Source organism: Trichomycterus rosablanca, chromosome 7, assembly GCF_030014385.1.
Source record: "Trichomycterus rosablanca isolate fTriRos1 chromosome 7, fTriRos1.hap1, whole genome shotgun sequence".
NCBI lineage: Eukaryota > Metazoa > Chordata > Actinopteri > Siluriformes > Trichomycteridae > Trichomycterus > Trichomycterus rosablanca.
Genome location: NC_085994.1, coordinates 21,283,650 through 21,304,501, shown reverse-complemented (window position 1 = coordinate 21,304,501; position 20,852 = coordinate 21,283,650). Strand labels below are relative to the sequence as shown.

The window sequence follows — 20,852 nt, the reverse complement described above, 5'->3', positions numbered from 1 at the left end:
TTGGGTTTGTTTTGTTTTCAATACTCTACTACACTTTCAAGTAAATTTTTTGCTATGTAGAAATAGCATTTCTACTAAAAATTTTGATTTATCAAGTTAATGGTGTTGGACTGCTATTTTTTTGAACACCACTGTATATGTATCTTTACTCATATGTAAGCTGCCAACCCTTGACCACTAATGCTACCCCATATTGTATCATATACTGGCTTTTGCACTTCATTAATAACAGCTAAAATGTGGAATCTAACCACAGCATGTAATTCCATTCAGTGGTGTTTCTGCACAGAATTGATGTATGGCTTGCTCTTTGTGTAATTGAGTTTCAGGTTGCATTTTTTTATGCAGTGGTAGATTGTGTTAAGTGCCAACGGTTTTCCAAATTACCCATCAGCATGTGTGGCTATATTTATTACTGTAGAGTTTTTTTTTCTAGTTTTTAATGCAGTGCCGTCTAAGGCATTGGCGGGCACTTCGATTCAACAGGGGTTTCTGGCCTTGCTCTATACAGACTGAGCCCTGATTTCCTAAATCATTTTGCATTGTTATTTATATTATGCATATATTATACATTATTTGCAATCTTGCATTTAGGAAAGTTCTTTTTGCATTTACTATGTTTGACACAAAGTGTTAAGCTACCCATCTTTGCTAGAAAAGGCTGAGCCTTTGGTGGATTCTCCTTTTATACTCTTTATACCTGTTACCAGTTTACCTGCTTATTGTGGAGTCTTTCAAAACAGTTTGCATGTATAAAATTTGTTTATATTTACAAAATACATAAAAAAATTCTGTCTTTTTTTCATACTTTTCTATAAAGACTGAGATTTCTCTGGATTTTAGGTTTATGGCAGGTTCAAGAAAAGTAACAAATCAAAGATTCTTGTTTTATGGCATTTTTTATGAAATGTCTCAACTTTTCCTGAAATGGGGTTTGTAAATTAAATTTCATGAAATATTACTTGTTTGTACTCATTTCCATTTGTATTTCCACAGGTTGAACAAAGTTTTTAAAGGAATTATCATCCAAAAAAAGAACTATTTTATGCAGAGGTTGCACAATTATTGGTTACTGAAACGGCAGTCACGCAACGGAGTACCGCTTATTCGTCGGTTACACTCACATCTGCAGACCCAGAGAAGTGTGGATCAGGTGTGTGTTTTATTAGAATGCTTTTGTTTTTAACATCTGATTTTTCTGGTCTTCATATTCTTAATGCCTATAAGCCAGTTGTTAGTATCTTAAAGTCAGCTACTAATGCCTAGTTCACACTACATGATTTTTGCCCTGATTTTCGCTCGACGACCGGCGCTAGATTTGCCAGCTCGGGAGTAACTCTGCGTTCACTCGGCGATCGAAACTCGGTTCTTAATCACTATGTGTGAACTGCTCAACAACTCGATCCGAGCGGCTCACCGACTGAAGTTATATGTCTAGCTTGTCATATATCTGGACAACTGGCAGTGAGTGCTATGTCGAACAGCCAATGAGAACGCAAGATACGGTGTAAGGGGAAATGCAGGAGAGGAGTTGTAAAAAGGTGGGACAGGGCATAATATAGTTTATATCAGAATACATTGACATACATTTTTCTCCCCATTTTCCGCGCACTCAATTTTGTCTTCCGCTGCTACCAGAGATACCAGATTGCATCCGAGGAGAGCACATCGCTGTACACGCCTCTTCCGACATGTGCACAGCCCTCCTCTTCTCGCCCCTGCTTTCTGCACAGGTGTCTCATCCGCCAATCAGGGTCCTTACACAGCATATGAAGAACCACCCACCCACACATAGTCTGGCCCCCTCCCTGCAGATACGGTGGCCAGTCAGTATCTGCTGCAGGCACTGGCAATTATGCCTGCTAGATGGCGCCCAGGTGACCGGAGGCAACACCGAGAAGTTCAGAAACTCGGTGCTGGTGTGCAAGCGGAAGTTTTACAATATTTCTGTCCTCAAACTTTGATCGCTCGCTACTTGTTGACATGCATTTTTTAACGTGGTATCATTAAACCTTTCGTCACTTCTCGCATTTGTTTTCGAGACAAAACGTAGTTTGGGAGACCAGAAAAGCTCGCCTGCAGTTCCAGTTGGTGATAGATCGTGTAGTGTGAAAGCCACACCGACTTGAAAGACTCCTGATTACAAGAGATCCAGTCGTGTAGTGTGGACTGTACAGCGACCTGACGACTTGGAAAGTCGTGTAGTGTGAGCTTGGCATAACCAGAACCTGTTGTTGTAGTTGAATAGCTTTGAATCAATGTGCCAAAAACTATTTACCTTATTTTATGATATCATAATGTTTTTTTATGTGTCTTTGATATTACAGTCTTTTAATGTGTGCTTTTCTGTGTGAATTTAAAGGCTGAACCAGATGAAAAGGTAAGCGCTGTGAAAGAAGAACTCAAATACTGGCAAAAGTTGAGGCATGATCTGGAGAGAGCACGACTTCTGGTGGAGCTCATACGAAAGAGGGAGAAGCTAAAGAAAGAGCAGGTACAAGAAGGGTTTTACTTTAATACCAGACTTTTTTACCATCAAATGATTTACTACAAACATCACATATTTTACTCAAACGGCTACTTCTTAAAACACAAAATCTTGTTATTCAGAAAACATAATTACACAGGAACATGTTATTATTCAAAAACCTAATTCTATAATACACATTACTAGAATATTATTTTCATTTTATGTTTTTGTGGTATTGAGCCATATAGGGATACACCACACACAGATATATTGGGTCTGCTCGAAAACCTAGTAAGCTACCTTGCTGTCTACTGCCTACAAAGGCAGCTGCCTAAGTAGAGAGGATTCTAATCCGAGTCATCGACTTATAAGTCAGGTTAATCGAACGCACTACTTAGACAGCGATTACCGCAATTCCACACGGTTAGCCTCATGACATTCAAACCAATGGGATGAGGTGGCACAACGTGCTAGCATGTCAACTACCATCTCCCTCTGTGTACCGAAAACAGTTAAATTGTCACCTACAAGCCCGAATTTGCAAATAAATGACACTTGTGCACCTTTATACAAATTAAAAATCAGTGAGAATTTATTTACGTTTGAAAATAACTCAGTTTGTTGCTCTGCATTCGTCCTCCATATTTGTCATTTTTTGTGAGAAAAGTTGTGCCTCACTGAATGCTGGGATTGCCTTCACAGCATCAGATGCTCCCTCATTATACAGTCAAAATATAGTTCAAATTTAAGGTACCTTATTAGACAGCATTTTAAGGTACCTAAACATTTTAACAGCCTTCTTCTCTGGAGCGCACGTAGGACGACGTCAAATGCTGTCTATGTAGAGAGCGCACCAGGTTTTCGAACACACCCATTGTGTATTCAACTATCCGTTCATTAAACAAAGAAAAAATAAAAAAAAGAACAAAAAAGAACACCTGACTGTTTGTGGTAGTTTTAAAAATATTGTACTCTTTTAATATAGTAGCTGTAATGTGTAACTGAATACATTTATTTAACAATGAAGCCATGTAAACTCAGAGTATCAGGGTTTAGCCACCTTGTGTGGCTTAGTTATACAGTATCTCACAAAAGTGAGTACACCCCTCACATGTCTGCAAATATTTTATTATATTTTTTCATGGGACAACACTATAGACATGAAACTTGGATATAACTTAGAGTAGTCAGTGTACAGCTTGTATAGCAGTGTAGATTTACTGTCTTCTGAAAATAACTCAACACACAGCCATTAATGTCTAAATAGCTGGCAACATAAGTGAGTACACCCCACAGTGAACATGTCCAAATTGTGCCCAAAGTGTCAATATTTTGTGTGACCACCATTATTATCCAGCACTGCCTTAACCCTCCTGGGCATGGAATTCACCAGAGCTGCACAGGTTGCTACTGGAATCCTCTTCCACTCCTCCATGATGACATCACGGTGCTGGTGGATGTTAGACACCTTGAACTGCTCCACCTTCCACTTGAGGATGCGCCACAGGTGCTCAATTGGGTTTAGTCCATCACCTTTACCTTCAGCTTCCTCAGCAAGGCAGTTGTCATCGTGGAGGTTGTGTTTGGGGTCGTTATTGTGTTGGAAAACTGCCATGCAGCCCAGTTTCCAAAGGGAGGGGATCATGCTCTGTTTCAGAATGTCACAGTACATGTTGGAATTCATGTTTCCCCTCAATGAACTGCAGCTCCCCAGTGCCAGCAGCACTCATGCAGCCCAAGACCATGATGCTACCACCACCATGCTTGACTGTAGGCAAGATACAGTTGTCTTGGTACTCCTCACCAGGGCGCCGCCACACATGCTGGACACCATCTGAGCCAAACAAGTTTATCTTGGTCTCGTCAGACCACAGGGCATTCCAGTAATCCATGTTCTTGGACTGCCTGTCTTCAGCAAACTGTTTGCGGGCTTTCTTGTGCATCAGCTTCCTTCTGGGATGACGACCATGCAGACCGAGTTGATGCAGTGTGCGACGTATGGTCTGAGCACTGACAGGCTGACCTCCCACGTCTTCAACCTCTGCAGCAATGCTGGCAGCACTCATGTGTCTATTTTTTAAAGCCAACCTCTGGATATGACGCTGAACACGTGGACTCAACTTCTTTGGTCGACCCTGGTGAGGCCTGATCCAGGTGGAATCTGGAAAACCGCTGTATGACCTTGGCCACCATGCTGTAGCTCAGTTTCAGGGTGTTAGCAATCTACTTATAGCCCAGGCCATCTTTGTGGAGAGCAACAATTCTATTTCTCACATCCTCAGAGAGTTCTTTGCCATGAGGCGCCATGTTGAAATTCAGGGACCAGTATGAGAGAATTGTACCCAAAACACTCAATTTAACAGCCCTGCTCCCCATTTACACCTGGGACCTTGACACATGACACCAGGGAGGGACAACGACACATTTGGGCACAATTTGGACATGTTCACTGTGGGGTGTACTCACTTATGTTGCCAGCTATTTAGACATTAATGGCTGTGTGTTGAGTTATTTTCAGAAGACAGTAAATCTACACTGCTATACAAGTTGTACACTGACTACTCTAAGTTATATCCAAGTTTCATGTCTATAGTGTTGTCCCATGAAAAGATATAATGAAATATTTGCAGACATGTGAGGGGTGTACTCACTTTTGTGAGATACTGTATGTTGAAGTAAGGTTTACGGTTTCCACACACCTTGTTGTTTTTCTGTAACCGAAATTGTGCAGAACAAGGGTGTAAATGCTTATTTTGGTTTTCAGTGAAAGTTCATTTAGAAGTAAGACAACTGTTTTTTGTAAGCTTATCAACACTAAACCTTCTTTTCCAAGTTTGTGAAGGAGCAGTGCCAGTATGTAGCAGATAACAAGTCAACACTGAACAAGCTGCAATGAGTAACATAAACCACCAGAAAACACAGACACATTAAAGAGCAGTCTAAATTACAACCAAAACAATCAAACAGGGTATAATAATTTGAGCAGTTAAGCACATAAGTGCACTAAATGCACAGTGAAATCCTCTTTATATTTCTGTGAATTTATCAATGAGACATTATAGAGAAAACCTCAGTGCTAGAAATTTTAGCTGAGGTAAGATAACGTTTATTTATAATATCTTGTTTAGCTGCTGTTAATCTAGAAAACATATAAGGTTGTAAGATTGTAGAAAACAGAAAGGGTACTTACTAATGTTGTGTTTATTTTCCACCCACTTCATATTTTTTCTCCATAATGACTGAAGCACAGAAACATTCTTGTGCCATGCAAGGCTCCATGCTTTCAATTTTCATTATTCACGGCAATAATATGGTGGCTATAAAAAGAGCAAGTAGAATGTTTACACTACTGCAAAACATGCTGGGCAAGTGAGGCTAAAATGTGTGTGAAACAGATACCATGACTTTTTTTTCCCTTGATGGTACATAATGACTTTGATTTTTTGTATAAATCCTTGGTGTTACCAATCATGCCATAAATAACACAATTGAGAGTATAAAGTGGCTTAAAAAAAATCTAATAAATGAATAAACAAAACCTTGAAGTTAAATAGCCAAACATGACCGTGATTTGATTGAAATTCTATACAGTTAAGAAGCATTTAGCAATAAAAGCTTTTTCTTCAAATGAACCTAGTGACACGACTTCAAGTTGGTGTACTTATTATGTAGTACTGGTTTAAACACACATCACCGCATTTCTAACAGTATTGTCAGAGTATGATACTTTTTGTTGATTTAATAGTCTAGAAATGGGATGAGAGTAAGTGCACATTCACATGAGAAGCAGCAAAATCGCTTTTCCGCAGGCTGTGCCATTGTTTCCTATGGAGTGTGGCGGTGCTGCTTAGATTGCTGCTGCATTTCTTTATATGGTGCACCTTTGCCGCAATGGGCCTGAGATTTTTGCGTTTGCCGTGACACTCAAAGTTTACCTAATTGAACTTTGACCCAGTTTGCCGTTGACCTTTTCAAAGCGCCTCCAATAAGACCAACTGTTTGATATGATGTGGTAAAGGCGACTCGGGCAGTATGAACAACACTTAACGTGAACAAAGCTTAACATGGCTTATTGTACTAAATCAATGGCCTAGGAATTTCATTAGAGGAGAGAACTATGTTGTTCTTTTAGTTCATTAAGCCACATTAAACTTTTTTCACGAGAAGCGTTTTAGACTCTCTTGAAAAAGCTGATTCTCAGCACGTTCCTCAGCACCCCAAGCTGTAACAGAGTTTAAAAGTTAAACAGTGAGAAAAATCCAGCTAAACACAGATACATGTGGACGCTTTTAGAGTGAGTTGGCTGTTATTTCATATAAATGCATATTTGTGCCGTGGTGCGCTCAAGCCAAGGTTTGCAGTTTTGCCGTTTCTCATGTGAATGCGCCCTAACACTTTCCCACTTTGCATCCTGCAGGTCAAAGTGCACCAGGCAGTGATGGAGCTTAAACTGACTCCTGCTCTCATGCTGCAGCGCTCCACTTTGGACCAACTGCAGGAGAAAGATAGTGCACGGATCTTTGCAGAACCCGTCGACATCAAAGAGGTATGGACAAAATATTTTTATCTGTCTATAAGAGTGACAGATGAATTTGCTTTTTCTTGTTTTTATGAACACCTACTGTGTATATACTACTGTGAGATCCTGGTAAAGGACATAAAAATTATGTTACAATTATTTGAAGCACTTCGAATTAAGATAACTTTTCTTATTAAGCAACATAGTAGGGATGTCAAAATGCCATTATACACCTACATACTATATTAATACCATGTTTAAAAATGTATCAATTCTGTTTTGCCAACTATCTAATGTACTAAAGCACCATAATTCCATCGATTTGACAACAAGCAAAGAACTTGTTTGTAGTTTTCTCTCATTTTTAATGCATGTGTCGGGCAGCACAGTGGCTCGGTGGGTAGCACTGTCACCTCACAGCAAGAAGGTCCTGGGTTTAAACCTCTGGTGCAGCAGTCTGGGTCCTTTCTGTGTGGAGTTAGCAAGTTCTCCCCATGTTTGCGTAGGTTTCCTTCAGGAGCTCTGGTTTCCTACCACAGTCCAAAGACATGCAAGTGGATAAATTGGAGATACAAAATTGTCCATGACCGTGTTTGACATTAATTTTAAAACTGATAAATCTTCTGTAGCAAGTAACTACTTGTCCTGTCATGTATGTAACCAAAGTGATGTTAAAAATCTAATAAAAGAAAATATAACGCATGTGTCAGTCTATAGTGCATGTGGCATTAAAGAGGTAGCAATTGAACTTGATACTGTAGTTTCTCGATGAAGGATTGAAGGACTGTACACCATACAATATCTAACCATGAGCTTTTTAATATGCAGTTGCAAAGCCATGGGCATTAATATGACACCCCCCTCCAAATTTTGCAGTCAGAACAACCTTCACTATATATAAAAATATCACTATACTATAAAAAGTATGATGAAAATGGTATTAGTGCTTCATTAGTCAAAGGTGTGAATTAAGTGTATTTAAATAATCAGTTATTTGTGTCTTGGGGAAAATAATCTTTCTTATTTGACTGTTTGATATTGAGAAGTTATTAAAGAAAGAATGTTTCTCACAAGCTTTAACGATATTCTTTGTGCATCTTAGGTATCAGATTACCTGGAGTTTGTTTCACAGCCCATGGACTTTTTGACCATGAGGTCCAAACTGGAGAAACACCAGTACCGCACACTGTCCGACCTAGAGGCAGACTTCAACCTCATGATTTCCAACTGCATGCTTTACAACGCCAAGGACACTGTGTTTTATAAGGCTGCAGTGCGTCTAAAAGAGCTAGGGGCTGCTATACTTCGCCAAGCTCACAGACAGGCTCACAATACAGGGCTGGACCCACACACCGGCATGCACTTATCAGAACCACCGCACAAGAATGACTACTACCGCAATGCGTTGGAGGATGGTGAGTGGCAGCCAGTTGTGCTATATTGTATTATGTATCCTTTTTCTTGCTTTAAAATCATGTCATTACCTTTATGTTTTTTTTTGGCCTGCTGCATTGTAAACTGTTTTTATTCCTGGTGCCGGCACGATGACTCGGTGGGGTAGCACTGTCGCCTTACAGCAAGAAGATCCTGGGTTCGATTCTCAGGTGGAGCAGTCCAGGTCCTGTTTCCTCATGTCCCCAAAGACATGCAGTTAGGTTAATTGGAGATACTAAATTGTCTATGACTGTGTTTGACATTAAAGACTTGAACTGATGAATCTTGTGTAACCAATGACTACCTGTTCTGTCATGAATGTAACCAAAGTGTGTAAAACGACATAAAAATCCTGACAAATAAATAACTGTACCCGGTGCATAGCTGTTGGGAGGTGCACTTGGCAGTGCCATTTTCAAGCCCAGATTTAATAATCAGGGTTGCAGCATCTAGCATAAATACTGTGTTAATTAATTAGCTATGTAACTATGTTGGTGTACACACTTGGTTTGATCCTATCTTTCATGTACTAATTGTTGGCTCTGTGTACTGCACAGTGGACACTCTGTTGGACCCAGAGAACCGGGTGCACATGTCTGTGGAGGACCAGCTGAAGGAGCTGTTGGAGAAGCTGGATGTAGTGACAACCATGCGCACAAGTGGAGCTCGCACACGCCGCATTCGGCTGCTTCGCAAAGAGATCAACAACATCCGATACCGTCGCAACTCCCACCTTTCCAATGGAGACACCAAAGAGGACGAACAAGAGGACGACGAAGATGAGGAGGACAAAGACATGGATACAGAGAACAACCAGTCTGCTTTCTCAGACAAAGGTAAGATTGTAGTTTTACATCTGGTTATTTTTTATTTGCAATTTCCTCCCAATTTATTCCCGAATAAATCTTATTTAGTATCCCACCTCCACTATGCAGGACTCCACTCCTGACAGAGTAGAGTTATGACTGACATTGCCCCCTCCAACACATGCACAGTGCAGACTGCTTCTTTTCACGAGACGAGTTCATATGGTCTATGATCTCTATTATTCCTTGACTCGTTGTGCAGGCTCCATCGAACAGCCAGCAGAGGTCATAGTTGCATCGGTTTCTGAGGTATTTCCTCTTGGAAATCCCACCCTGCGGATGAGCCAATCAACTACTGTATTGGCACTCGGCCTGCCCAGAGCAGAGCTGAGTTTCAAACCAATGAGATGTCAGCTCTGGTGTGCTATGGTGTTTTACTGCTGCCCCACCCAAGCCCCTTATTTTAACCCATTTTTATTAATTTATCGGGGTGCCTATAATTGTGGAGGGGAAAGCAATACATTGTTGTTCTTAAATCATGGATGAATGAAAAAGTGCAATCCAACATTTGTTTTTTGTCCTTAGATGACTGTAAATCCACACCTCCTCCGACTCTGGAGCCCTCCGGCCTGGCTTTTTCCCCTTCCTCTGGAGATACCCCCCTGGAGCCCCCCATGCTCCGACCAATGACTGACCCCAAAACGCCCCCTCTTTCTGAACCTCTCAAGTCATGCAATAATAGCATGGACACAGACTCTGAGGCAGATCTTGTCTCCCAGAACAGTCACCTGAGGGTGCGGGACACTCCGCCAGTGCTTTCACCCAGTGACAACAAGCTTCTTAACGGTGTCTCCAACAATGAATCCCCCAACCGGCATGTTTCAGGAGGGGTGGGCCGGCGCACTGCCATCTTGTTCAGAAAAGCAAAAAATGGTGCCAAGCTGCATCGCGACAAAGACAATCGGCTGCAGAATGGTGAGAGCAGAGCTTTACCGAACCCTCTCAATAGCAGCTCATCCACCACTGCTACGCCTGTAACCACAAACGCAGAGGCAACGACTCCATCTCGAGCATCAGTGCCGCCACCCATTCTTACTCCGGTCGTTCAGAGAGGACGCAGCCGCAGTGCTAGTCCTGAGGGCCAACGGGAGAAAACTCCACCTCGCTCTATAGAATCAGGTACTGTACTTGGGTTTCAGAATTACTCTTTGCATGCTTGTGAAATTCCTGCTTGTAGATTAAGTGAATCATAATAATTTTATGATAAGCATCATACATGGCTTTATAAATATGGTTGCTAACCTAATGTGCAAGTAAATGTTATAATGTGTTTGCCCATATACAGTATAACAAGACAAAAAGAGTTGCTTTTTGTGGTTAATATATAAGGTGTAGGTTTTAACCTGTGGAGTCCGAGATGATGTGTTTAGGATCAAACTGTGGGCATGTATGTGTGGTAGGGTTATCACATAACCAGCTTAATGTCAGAACGCAGTGAACTGAAAACTGCTTTTACAGTACTTGCTGTACACCAAATACTATGATTAGTTCCGGCTGTTCGAATACCTTGGCTTAGCGCACAAATACAAAAGTCATATGGCATTATATGAACCAAGCCATTGCATAAGGCTGCACATGGCATAAGGCTGTAAAAGCATTTGGGCCTGTGCCACCTAGAAATTCCAGTACAAATTTTTGCTGTTGTTGAAGCCAGATATATTAGAACCAGTTGATGCAGGTTGCATTTAAACTTTATTTAAACAAGTAAAAAGCATGTCAAGGCCACTCAGGTGGTGCAGCGGTAAAAAACACACGCTGACACCAGAGCTGGATCTCGAATACATCGTATCGACTGAGCAGCCACATGAACAAAGATATATAGGGGTGGGATATTAAAAAGCCGGATAGGGACTCTCTCTCATAACTAATGCAATTACGACCTCTGCTAGCTGATCGGTGGTGCCTGCACAGAGACGAGAAAAGAGTGCTGTGGGTCTGATCCGCACTGCACTCGTCAAAGTGTAGGTGACAAAATGCATACAGCTGCTGCCCACGTGTCGGAGGGGGCGCGGGTTAGCTTCGTTCTCCTCAATCAGAGTGGGGATCGGCATTGGTGGAGAGGAAGCATGACGCAATCGGGCAATTGGACGCGCTAAAAAGGGAGAAAAAGGGCATAAAAACAAAATATAAAAAAAAAGCAAGTCAGGTCAAATTAATTTGTGTAGTGCTTTTTACAGTAGACATGGTCTCAAAGCCATTTTACAGAATCCAGGACTGACAGAGCAAAAACCCCTGTTCAGCAAGCCGAGAGCGACAGTGGCAAGGAAACACTCCCTTAAAATTATGAAACCTTAAGAGGAACCAGACTCATCAGGGACACTTCCTCCTTGGGTGGCCTGGAGAATAAATCGAATGAATAGGATTTACACAAATTATACATACAGTGTATCACAAAAGTAAGTACACCCCTCACATTTCTGCAGATATTTAAGTATATCTTTTCATGGGACAACATTGACAAAATGACACTTTGACACAATGAAAAGTAGTCTGTGTGCAGCTTATATAACAGTGTACATTTATTCTTCCCTCAAAATAACTCAATATACAGCCATTAATGTCTAAACCACCGGCAACAAAAGTGAGTACACCCCTTAGTGAAAGTTCCTGAAGTGTCAATATTTTGTGTGGCCACCATTATTTCCCAGAACTGCCTTAACTCTCCTGGGCATGGAGTTTACCAGAGCTTCACAGGTTGCCACTGGAATGCTTTTCCACTCCTCCATGACGACATCACGGAGCTGGCGGATATTCGAGACTTTGCGCTCCTCCACCTTTCGCTTGAGGATGCCCCAAAGATGTTCTATTGGGTTTAGGTCTGAAGACATGCTTGGCCAGTCCATCACCTTTACCCTCAGCCTCTTCAATAAAGCAGTGGTCGTCTTAGAGGTGTGTTTGGGGTCATTATCATGCTGGAACACTGCCCTGCGACCCAGTTTCCGGAGGGAGGGGATCATTCTCTGCTTCAGTATTTCACAGTACATATTGGAGTTCATGTGTCCCTCAATGAAATGTAACTCCCCAACACCTGCTGCACTCATGCAGCCCCAGACCATGGCATTCCCACCACCATGCTTGACTGTAGGCATGACACACTTATCTTTGTACTCCTCACCTGATTGCCGCCACACATGCTCGAGACCATCTGAACCAAACAAATTAATCTTGGTCTCATCAGACCATAGGACATGGTTCCAGTAATCCATGTCCTTTGTTGACATGTCTTCAGCAAACTGTTTGCGGGCTTTCTTGTGTAGAGACTTCAGAAGAGGCTTCCTTCTGGGGTGACAGCCATGCAGACCAATTTGATGTAATGTGCGGCGTATGGTCTGAGCACTGACAGGCTGACCCCCCACCTTTTCAATCTCTGCAGCAATGCTGACAGCACTCCTGCGCCTATCTTTCAAAGACAGCAGTTGGATGTGACGCTGAGCACGTGCACTCAGCTTCTTTGGACGACCGACGCGAGGTCTGTTCTGAGTGGACCCTGCTCTTTTAAAACGCTGGATGATCTTGGCCACTGTGCTGCAGCTCAGTTTCAGGGTGTTGGCAATCTTCTTGTAGCCTTGGCCATCTTCATGTAGCACAACAATTCGTCTTTTAAGATCCTCAGAGAGTTCTTTGCCATGAGGTGCCATGTTGGAACTTTCAGTGACCAGTATGAGAGAGTGTGAGAGCTGTACTACTAAATTGAACACATCTGCTCCCTATGCACACCCGAGACCTAGTAACACTAACGAGTCACATGACATTTTGGAGGGAAAATGACAAGCAGTGCTCAATTTGGACATTTAGGGGTGTAGTCTCTTAGGGGGGTACTCACTTTTGTTGCCGGTGGTTTAGACATTAATGGCTGTATATTGAGTTATTTTGAGGGAAGAATAAATTTACAGTGTTATATAAGCTGCACACAGACTACTTTTCATTGTGTCAAAGTGTCATTTTGTCAGTGTTGTCCCATGAAAAGATATACTTAAATATCTGCAGAAATGTGAGGGGTGTACTCACTTTTGTGATACACTGTACATACATTATACATACATACATAGTTTTTTATTATTCAGTCCAGTTTGTGATAAAGTCCGTAGTAAAGGCCATGCCAGCAGCCCATGTTAGCAGCCCACTGACTCAGTAATTGCCACCAGTCCTAACAATAACAATGTATCAGGCATTGTACCAGACAGGCTACACATTTTTACCCCTTTATCTGAGATAAAAATGCTATACAGCCTAAAAACAGTACATAATAAACCATAACAGTAATACCAAGATGTAACAAAGCATGATTTACGTTTACTGTTTGGTAACATTTTTGAGTCATAGTTTTGGCCGTTGCTCATTTTTACAAACCTTACTCATCTCTAAAGTTCTTTCTGGCTTCTGTTCACAGCTCTTACTAACGGATTCAATAAGCACAAAGACAGCGGCTCAGACTCTGAGAGCAGCCACTCACCTATCCTTAAAAAGGAAATGTAAGAAATTAAATAACTCCAATACATGCACTTTCATTAATATTGAACTGAACTGTGTCTGTTATCAACTGAATTTTTTTTAACACTTTCAGCATTTCACCACCAAAAAAAAGCCGGGGAAAACCAGCGTTATCCAAAGTACCCTTCCTAGAGACTGTTAATGGAGATTCTGACTACACTGGACCTGGTAAGGATAACTCCTTACTAGGGCTGGGCGATTTTGCAAAAAAAAAAAAAGGCATCAAGTGATCGCTCAGCTTTGATTTTGTCCTCTTGTGATTTGGGGGGTGGATACAACATTTTAAACATTTAAGGATGTGTAATGTGTCATTTTAGTCCCATAAAACTTTCAAACTGTATTATCCACTATTATGTGTCGTAGAATGATTCGATTCTATTGAACGGCCCTTTAAGCCAAAATAAAGGAACCGATTCGCGCATTTGGGAGTCGTTACATACATACGGCTCTTTAAAAGGAACCGAGACAAAAGATCCGACTCCCTATCGCAGAATTCACTGCAGCAGTTTCCCAGACGCGATTTTTTTACTCAGTAACGGATGTGATTTAAAATGTAGCGAATTACAATTCTTAGTACAAAACTTACTTAAGTAAAAGTAAAATTACAGGCTGTAAAATCGACTTTAAAAAGTACAAGTACACAGAAAAAACGACTCAATTACAGTAACGCGAGTAAATGTAATTCGTTACTTTCCAGCCAATCCTGATCGCGCTCATCGGCTCCGTATTTTGATTCAGTTCAGCGGTGTTTGATTCAGTGAATCTTCATTAAACTCTTCTGTTCGTGTCTCGTTTTGCCGATCGTGTTTGCGCTCCTTATTACTGAATCTAACCGTTACCGTGTATAATCCTTGTTGTCTTCCGTTTACTGTTTTGGTTTTCGCTGGTTTTGGACTCTACCTGATTTTGTACACTGTTTTCGCCCTTTTTATATTAAACTTTCCCTGATTTATATTCCGCGAGCGTCTGGTCAGTTTCTGCTTCGTGACATGTTGGTATTTTAATTAAAATATAAAGTATGTAAACAATCGCGATTGTCACATTCTAACATCGGGTGAAAACGTTCATGCGAATTAACCGAATTAATCGTGAAAATCGCCCAGCCCTACTCTTTACCCTTACACCTTAGCAGCTAAATCAGTATGCACAAACGAACACATTTATTTTATGTCTGTGCTCTTGTTTTCAGTAGATATGCTGTCTATAGAGAGTGATGCTGAACCTGAACCTCTAGACCTTGTGTGGGCCAAATGTAGAGGATACCCATCCTACCCTGCTCTGGTGAGAGAGGGGTCACTTTTACTCATGTTCACTGCACTGCACTGCACTGCACATTTTACACCTGTACTCTTGTGTTCAGTAAAATAACACTTCGACCTTCATTCAAAACAAACAAAACAAAAATAATCTAAAGGGGCTCAGGTGGCGCAGCGGGATATTTCGCTAGCACACCAGCGCCGAGATTCTGAAGACCATCTCGGCTCTACCACCGGTCGGCTGGGCGCCATCTAGCGGGCACAATTGGCAGTGCCTACAGCGGACAAAGATTGGCCACCGTGTCTGCTGGGTGGGATGACCGGGCTATGTGGGTGGGGTCTTCAAATGCTGTGTAAGGACCCTGGATAGCAGATAGAGGTGTCTGTGCAGAAAGCATGGGCAAAAAGAAGAGGTCCGCAAGGACTGCGCACGGGTCGGAGGAGGCGTGAGCAGCAACATACCTTCCTCAAATGCAATCAGGGATCCCCAGCAGCAAAAGACTAATTGACTACACTACAAAATCTGGAGAAAAGGGGAGAAAATGCATAAATAAATGTTAAAAAAATAATCTAAAACATGCTACATCCAGTAAGGGCCTTTATAAAGAATGGATTCAGGTCTATGTTCTCTAAACCAAACAACAATTACGACCATCTAGGTTGTTATCAGCGTAAAGTTTAAAAGCCAGGGGCTATCATGATATAGGGGTGTGTTAGTACCCACAGCATAGTTAGTTAGAGATGTCAGCAGAAATTGATACTGTTTTTTTATAGTACCCATAAAGTGCAATGGCTTTTAAGACTGTTCCCATCAAACATAAAATATTTTGAGTTTTTGTAACCAATGCGTTGGCACATCTAGCACTGATATTTGGTTTTATTGGAACTTATTGTGCTCTAAATACTTTACTAATAAAATGATTATGAGCCACCGTATTACTCGGCTATCAGATGAGTAGAACACACCTGTGCATCCGTGTAGGTAATTGTGATTTAGTGGTCTTATTTGTCACTGATACAGATCATCGACCCAGAAATGCCGGAGGAGGGTGTGTTGCATAATGGTGTGCCTATTCCCGTGCCCCCTGTGGATGTGCTGAAACTCGGAGAGCAAAGACAGGAAGAGGCTGGAGAAAAACACTACCTTGTCCTGTTCTTCGACAACAAACGCACTTGGTAAGAGCAGCAAATGTAAAACCTTGCGTAAGCCAAATTTCAAGAGATTAGCCAAGCATACAGCCTTATTCTAGTTAGGGTGTCCCTGACAAGAAAATAAATCTGGAGCACTGCTATTTAATGAATAAGCAACTTCCCTCTGATAAATGTAGATTCATAGTTCAGTAACAGTTTTGGATGGAAGAGTTCAGAAAATGTGAATTGACACGCATGGGGGCATGTGTCGGCCTTGGCTCTCCTCAACCGGGGGGAGATCTACATCAGTAGAGAGGAAGCGTAATGCAGTCGGGTAATTGGACACGACTAGATTGGGAGGAAAATTGGGATAAATGCAAAACAAAAAATTAATAGTTTCTAATAAACGTCTTAAAATGAGATAAACTCAATTGCATTAACACTAAGTTGATATGAATCTATTGACCCCATACCTGAAGGAAATCTGATTGCACAAACTTTGTGAATTCTTTGTTAGTTGGTACAAGTCCTTGACGAGAGAAATACACACAAGTGAAACCTGTATAGAGTTTAATGATGATAGAGGTAGATGAGCAGAGTGAAGTGATACAGTTTGTTTTGTTTGGTCTGGAGATTACACTGAATCTTCATCTTTTACTACAAGTGTTGGTGGGGTTTAAATATTCCTTGGGTTTCTTAAATGGCTCTACGTCTGTGAGCAGCTCAGGTGTGCCTTTATGTGATTTGCGAATCCTAGCACGGATCATTAATTAAGCAAATTATCACACTGCAGTTGCAGGAAATTTAATTATACACCACATGAGGGCACTGGTAGCTTAGTGGTCAAGGTACTCGACTAGTGATCAAAAGATTGCTGATTTAAACACAGCCCTGCAAGTTGCCACTGTTGGATTAGATTCAGTCAGTTGTAAGTTGCTTTGGACAAACGCATCTGCCAAATGCAACAAATGTAAAAATGTAACAATAGGCACTCACTATATGCACCATGTCACCTCACACAACTTTCTGATTTTCAAATAAGGTTAGCTTATCTCCTAAAACTGGTAAACATCAAGAGTTCCACTGTTGTATTTTTTTATTTTTAAATCTGTATTTCAGCATTAAACAAAACTCAATGAGGCACAAGAGCAAATTAACAGTTATTGATATGCCAGCAAAAAACTGTAAATAAATATCTTTTATTCTGCTTGTTGGCTTATAAAACAAGCTTGTACAACTAGCCCATTACTGCTGGAATCCAGGGTCCGACTTCTCAGCGGCACTATTGACAAGTCGGCCATCTACATACAAACATGATTGGCTCTGTCTGCCCCGCGATAGGTTGGCGTCCTGTCCGGGATGTATTACTCCATCAAGCCAAGTAATTCCAAAGTAGCCACACCCACTGTAACCCTGATTAGAATAAAGCGGCGGTAAAAACACGAAAATAAAAATGAAATGCAATAAAGTGTGTGCATACAGCAACATGCGTCTTTCAGGCCTTTTTCCTTCAACCAATAAGACTGGCTGGTTGATATTTTGCCTAGGTGCGAGTGTGCGTTACCCTGCAATTCTGAGGCCGATGAAGCGGTTAATAAAAATCGATCAAAATGTAGACTTCCAGGTTTCAGTGGACCTGTAGTGATGGTAATTAACTGCAGTCCATTTACATTTACAGCATTTAACAGACGCTTTTTGTCTGTGAATGACTTACAACTGTGACTGTATACAATCCAAGCAATCCAGAGTTAAGGGACTTGCTCAACAGTGGTAACCTGGCAGATGTGGGGCTTGAACCAGCAACCTTCTATTACTAGTCCTGTACCTTTACCATTTAGCAGTGATGGTGGAAGTGAATCACAACACAGCTGAATATTGAGTTACAAGCCACACCTAACATACTTTGAAATACTTCTGTTCACTATGTAAAGAACTGCGGCACTCACACCTAAGTGTGAAATATTTAATCGCTACATGCCTTCATTACTGGTATTAGTATTGATGACTAAATGTTCTGAGCCGACTGTTCTGCCATGTGTTTGTGTTATGAAGATAAATGTACACAAAGAGGCAGCAGTTAAATCTTTGGCTATGTTGCAGGCAATGGTTACCGCGGGAGAAGCTACTGCCTCTGGGTGTGGACGACACAGCGGACAAACTGCGTCTTATGGAGGGGAGGAAATCGAGCATCCGCAAATCGGTGCAGGTGGCCTACGACCGGGCCATGAGCCACCTGAATCGTGGACGCTGCGCACTCGGTTTCATCACCTCCAACTTCATGTAGAGAGGATTCCTGTTGCACATCACTACCGTTTAAGCGGCTACATGGCCATTTTCCAGTTATCATGGACTGGGTTATAATGAGAAGTCACATTTGACTTGCTGATTTGACTTTTTAATGCAGTTCATTTCTTTCCAAAAAAGCATTAGCAGCCATGCTGTCGGGTTTATTATTTCCCCTTAAGGTTTGGATGGGTTAGAAAAAAAATATGTGCGATAACTGTGATTGATTTTAATACTAGTGTCACTTTAAATCCTGTGGTTTTTTAGTGTGGGCTGTCTGAAGGTTAATAGTTCAGTAGATATAAAGATGTCTGTTTTGACAATGATTTATTAGTACAAACGAGCAAATGAATCAGCAGGTGTGTTATGAATGAACCACTGCCATTTTCTTACAAAAGCTTTTTACTTTTTAACGTTTTACAAACCACTTTCTTGTATATTAAGACTCGTGTATATACGTATGTTTTTTATTATGCGATATCTAATTTAATTCGGGTCTTGTGTATGATGGTCTGGATGTATGAAGAAGTTAGATCTCCTCTGTACATATTTGTAAAAAAAGAATCAGCTCACTGGCACACTGCAAACTGTATTCCGCTTGTGTGAATAGATTATGTATGAAACGTATATAGATTCACAGACGGTCGTCTTTGCTCAAACTTTGTCATTTTTGATACGCAAATATGTAATTTATTTATGGAGCACAGAGAGATAGAGAGAACATTTAATTATATATTGGGTAAAGATTCAAATAAAAGCTTATTTAAGGTTCAGAGTTGAATAGGGTTTTAACAGAAGGGCTTTGTGACAGGGGGCATCTTTTCCAGCGTTCACAGACTGTTAAACAAGTAACAAATTTTTATTTGCCTTTTTTTGCACCACGAAGCACAACGCCTTGTATTTATTGAAGAAAGTTGTCGAGCGTTTATCAGTTTATAAAATGGAAAACTTTTATGCTTGTACAAATCGCTGATTTTACTTACTCGCCAAATAACTTGTCAGAACCAGTATTTTCTCACGTGGGGAAAATAAATGTTCTACTGAAACTCTAAATTTTGTCTTCTTTTTATTTTTACTATTATTTACAGTAAGTCAGATAGTTAATGCTTTAATAACTACAGTGAGGTGATAATTAAGACCAACCAACAATCCAAATAATATAATGTTTACCAGTCTAAGCTACAGAGTAACAAAAAGAAAAACAGCTTCACCCTGGAAACATGTGGCTGTCACCTCAGTTTTGAGTTAGGCTTTGCCATATCAACATGGTTGATCACACTGTCAGCAATAATAAAGTAGCATTAAAATACTTTGAAATGACATTGCTGTAATATTGACTTCAGACCAACATGGATACTGTAGTTGGTCATCCATATTGTGGACTTTACAGAACAGAATGCCTTCATTTGTCATACACCGATGAGGCATAACATTATGACCTGTAACTGACTGACTGGTCTGTATCTATGCAGCCCCATACACAACAAACTGTGATGCACTGTGTATTCTGACACCTTTCTATCAGAACCAGCATTAAGTTATTCAGCAATCTGAGCTACAGTAGCTCATCTGTAGCCTTTGCTCCCCACGTGCATCAGTGAGCCTTGGCCGCCCATGACCCTGTCGCCGGTTTACCACTGTTTCTTCCTTGGACCACTTTTGATAGATACTGACCACTGCAGACCGGGAACACCCCACAAGAGCTGCAGTTTTGGAGATGCTGTGACCCAGTCGTCTAGCCATCACAATTTGGCTCTTTTCAGACTCACTCAAATCCTTATGCTTGTTCATTTCCCCTGCGTCTTACACATCAACTTTGAGGATAAAATGTTCACTTGGTGCCTAATATATCCCACCCACTAACAGGTGCCGTGATGAAGAGATAATCAGTGCTATTCACTTCACCTGTCAGTGCTCATAATGTTATGCCTGGTCGGCGTATGTACAGTATGAGACAAAAATGACATCTGTACCTTTGTCTATAACTTTGGCAAATGTTAGTCAATTGTTCAAGTTCTTTCACTGTTGCAGGGCTAGATCATGATGAAAAATCCAGACTCATTGGCTAATTTTTATGTGTTGACCGATGGGTTTAAGGTTTGTCCTCTTGGCTGAGCACCAATTCTTGCACTGTGCTTTATAGCTACACAGCAGTTTTGAAGTCTTTCTTTTTTCTAGTTTTTCTTTGGAAATTCAGCAAGAAATCTCATACAGTTTATAACCTTTAGGCAGATTAAAGGGTTAATTAAAGCTATTATTGTGTAGAGTATTTTGGGTTCCATGCAGGCAAAATCAGGCTAAGACTACATTGCTTACCTACGACCACACATTCTTCCCTCTGGAACTGCAGTTTCATATCTGATACACAGAACCTAGTACCTAGAATTGAGTTTCAGTGATGC

General features: G+C 41.1%; 1 protein-coding gene across 3 annotated transcripts in view; it reads left to right on the top strand.

The window, feature by feature from the left end:
* brpf3b (bromodomain and PHD finger containing, 3b) overlaps window positions 1-19,503 on the top strand; it is a 29,697-nt gene extending 10,194 nt beyond the window's left edge. For 2 of the 3 annotated variants that reach the window (XM_062999127.1, XM_062999128.1), the window contains exons 3-13: window positions 997-1,153; window positions 2,363-2,494; window positions 6,888-7,016; window positions 8,092-8,404; window positions 8,981-9,259; window positions 9,815-10,408; window positions 13,680-13,761; window positions 13,854-13,948; window positions 14,970-15,061; window positions 16,058-16,212; window positions 18,268-19,503. In XM_062999127.1, the coding sequence (XP_062855197.1) occupies window positions 997-1,153; window positions 2,363-2,494; window positions 6,888-7,016; window positions 8,092-8,404; window positions 8,981-9,259; window positions 9,815-10,408; window positions 13,680-13,761; window positions 13,854-13,948; window positions 14,970-15,061; window positions 16,058-16,212; window positions 18,268-18,451 (2,212 nt within the window). In that variant the 3' untranslated portion in view covers window positions 18,452-19,503. The remainder of the gene's footprint in view (window positions 1-996; window positions 1,154-2,362; window positions 2,495-6,887; window positions 7,017-8,091; window positions 8,405-8,980; window positions 9,260-9,814; window positions 10,409-13,679; window positions 13,762-13,853; window positions 13,949-14,969; window positions 15,062-16,057; window positions 16,213-18,267) is intronic. The other variant, XM_062999129.1, reaches the window with a different exon arrangement.
* The last annotated feature ends 1,349 nt before the right edge of the window (window positions 19,504-20,852 follow it).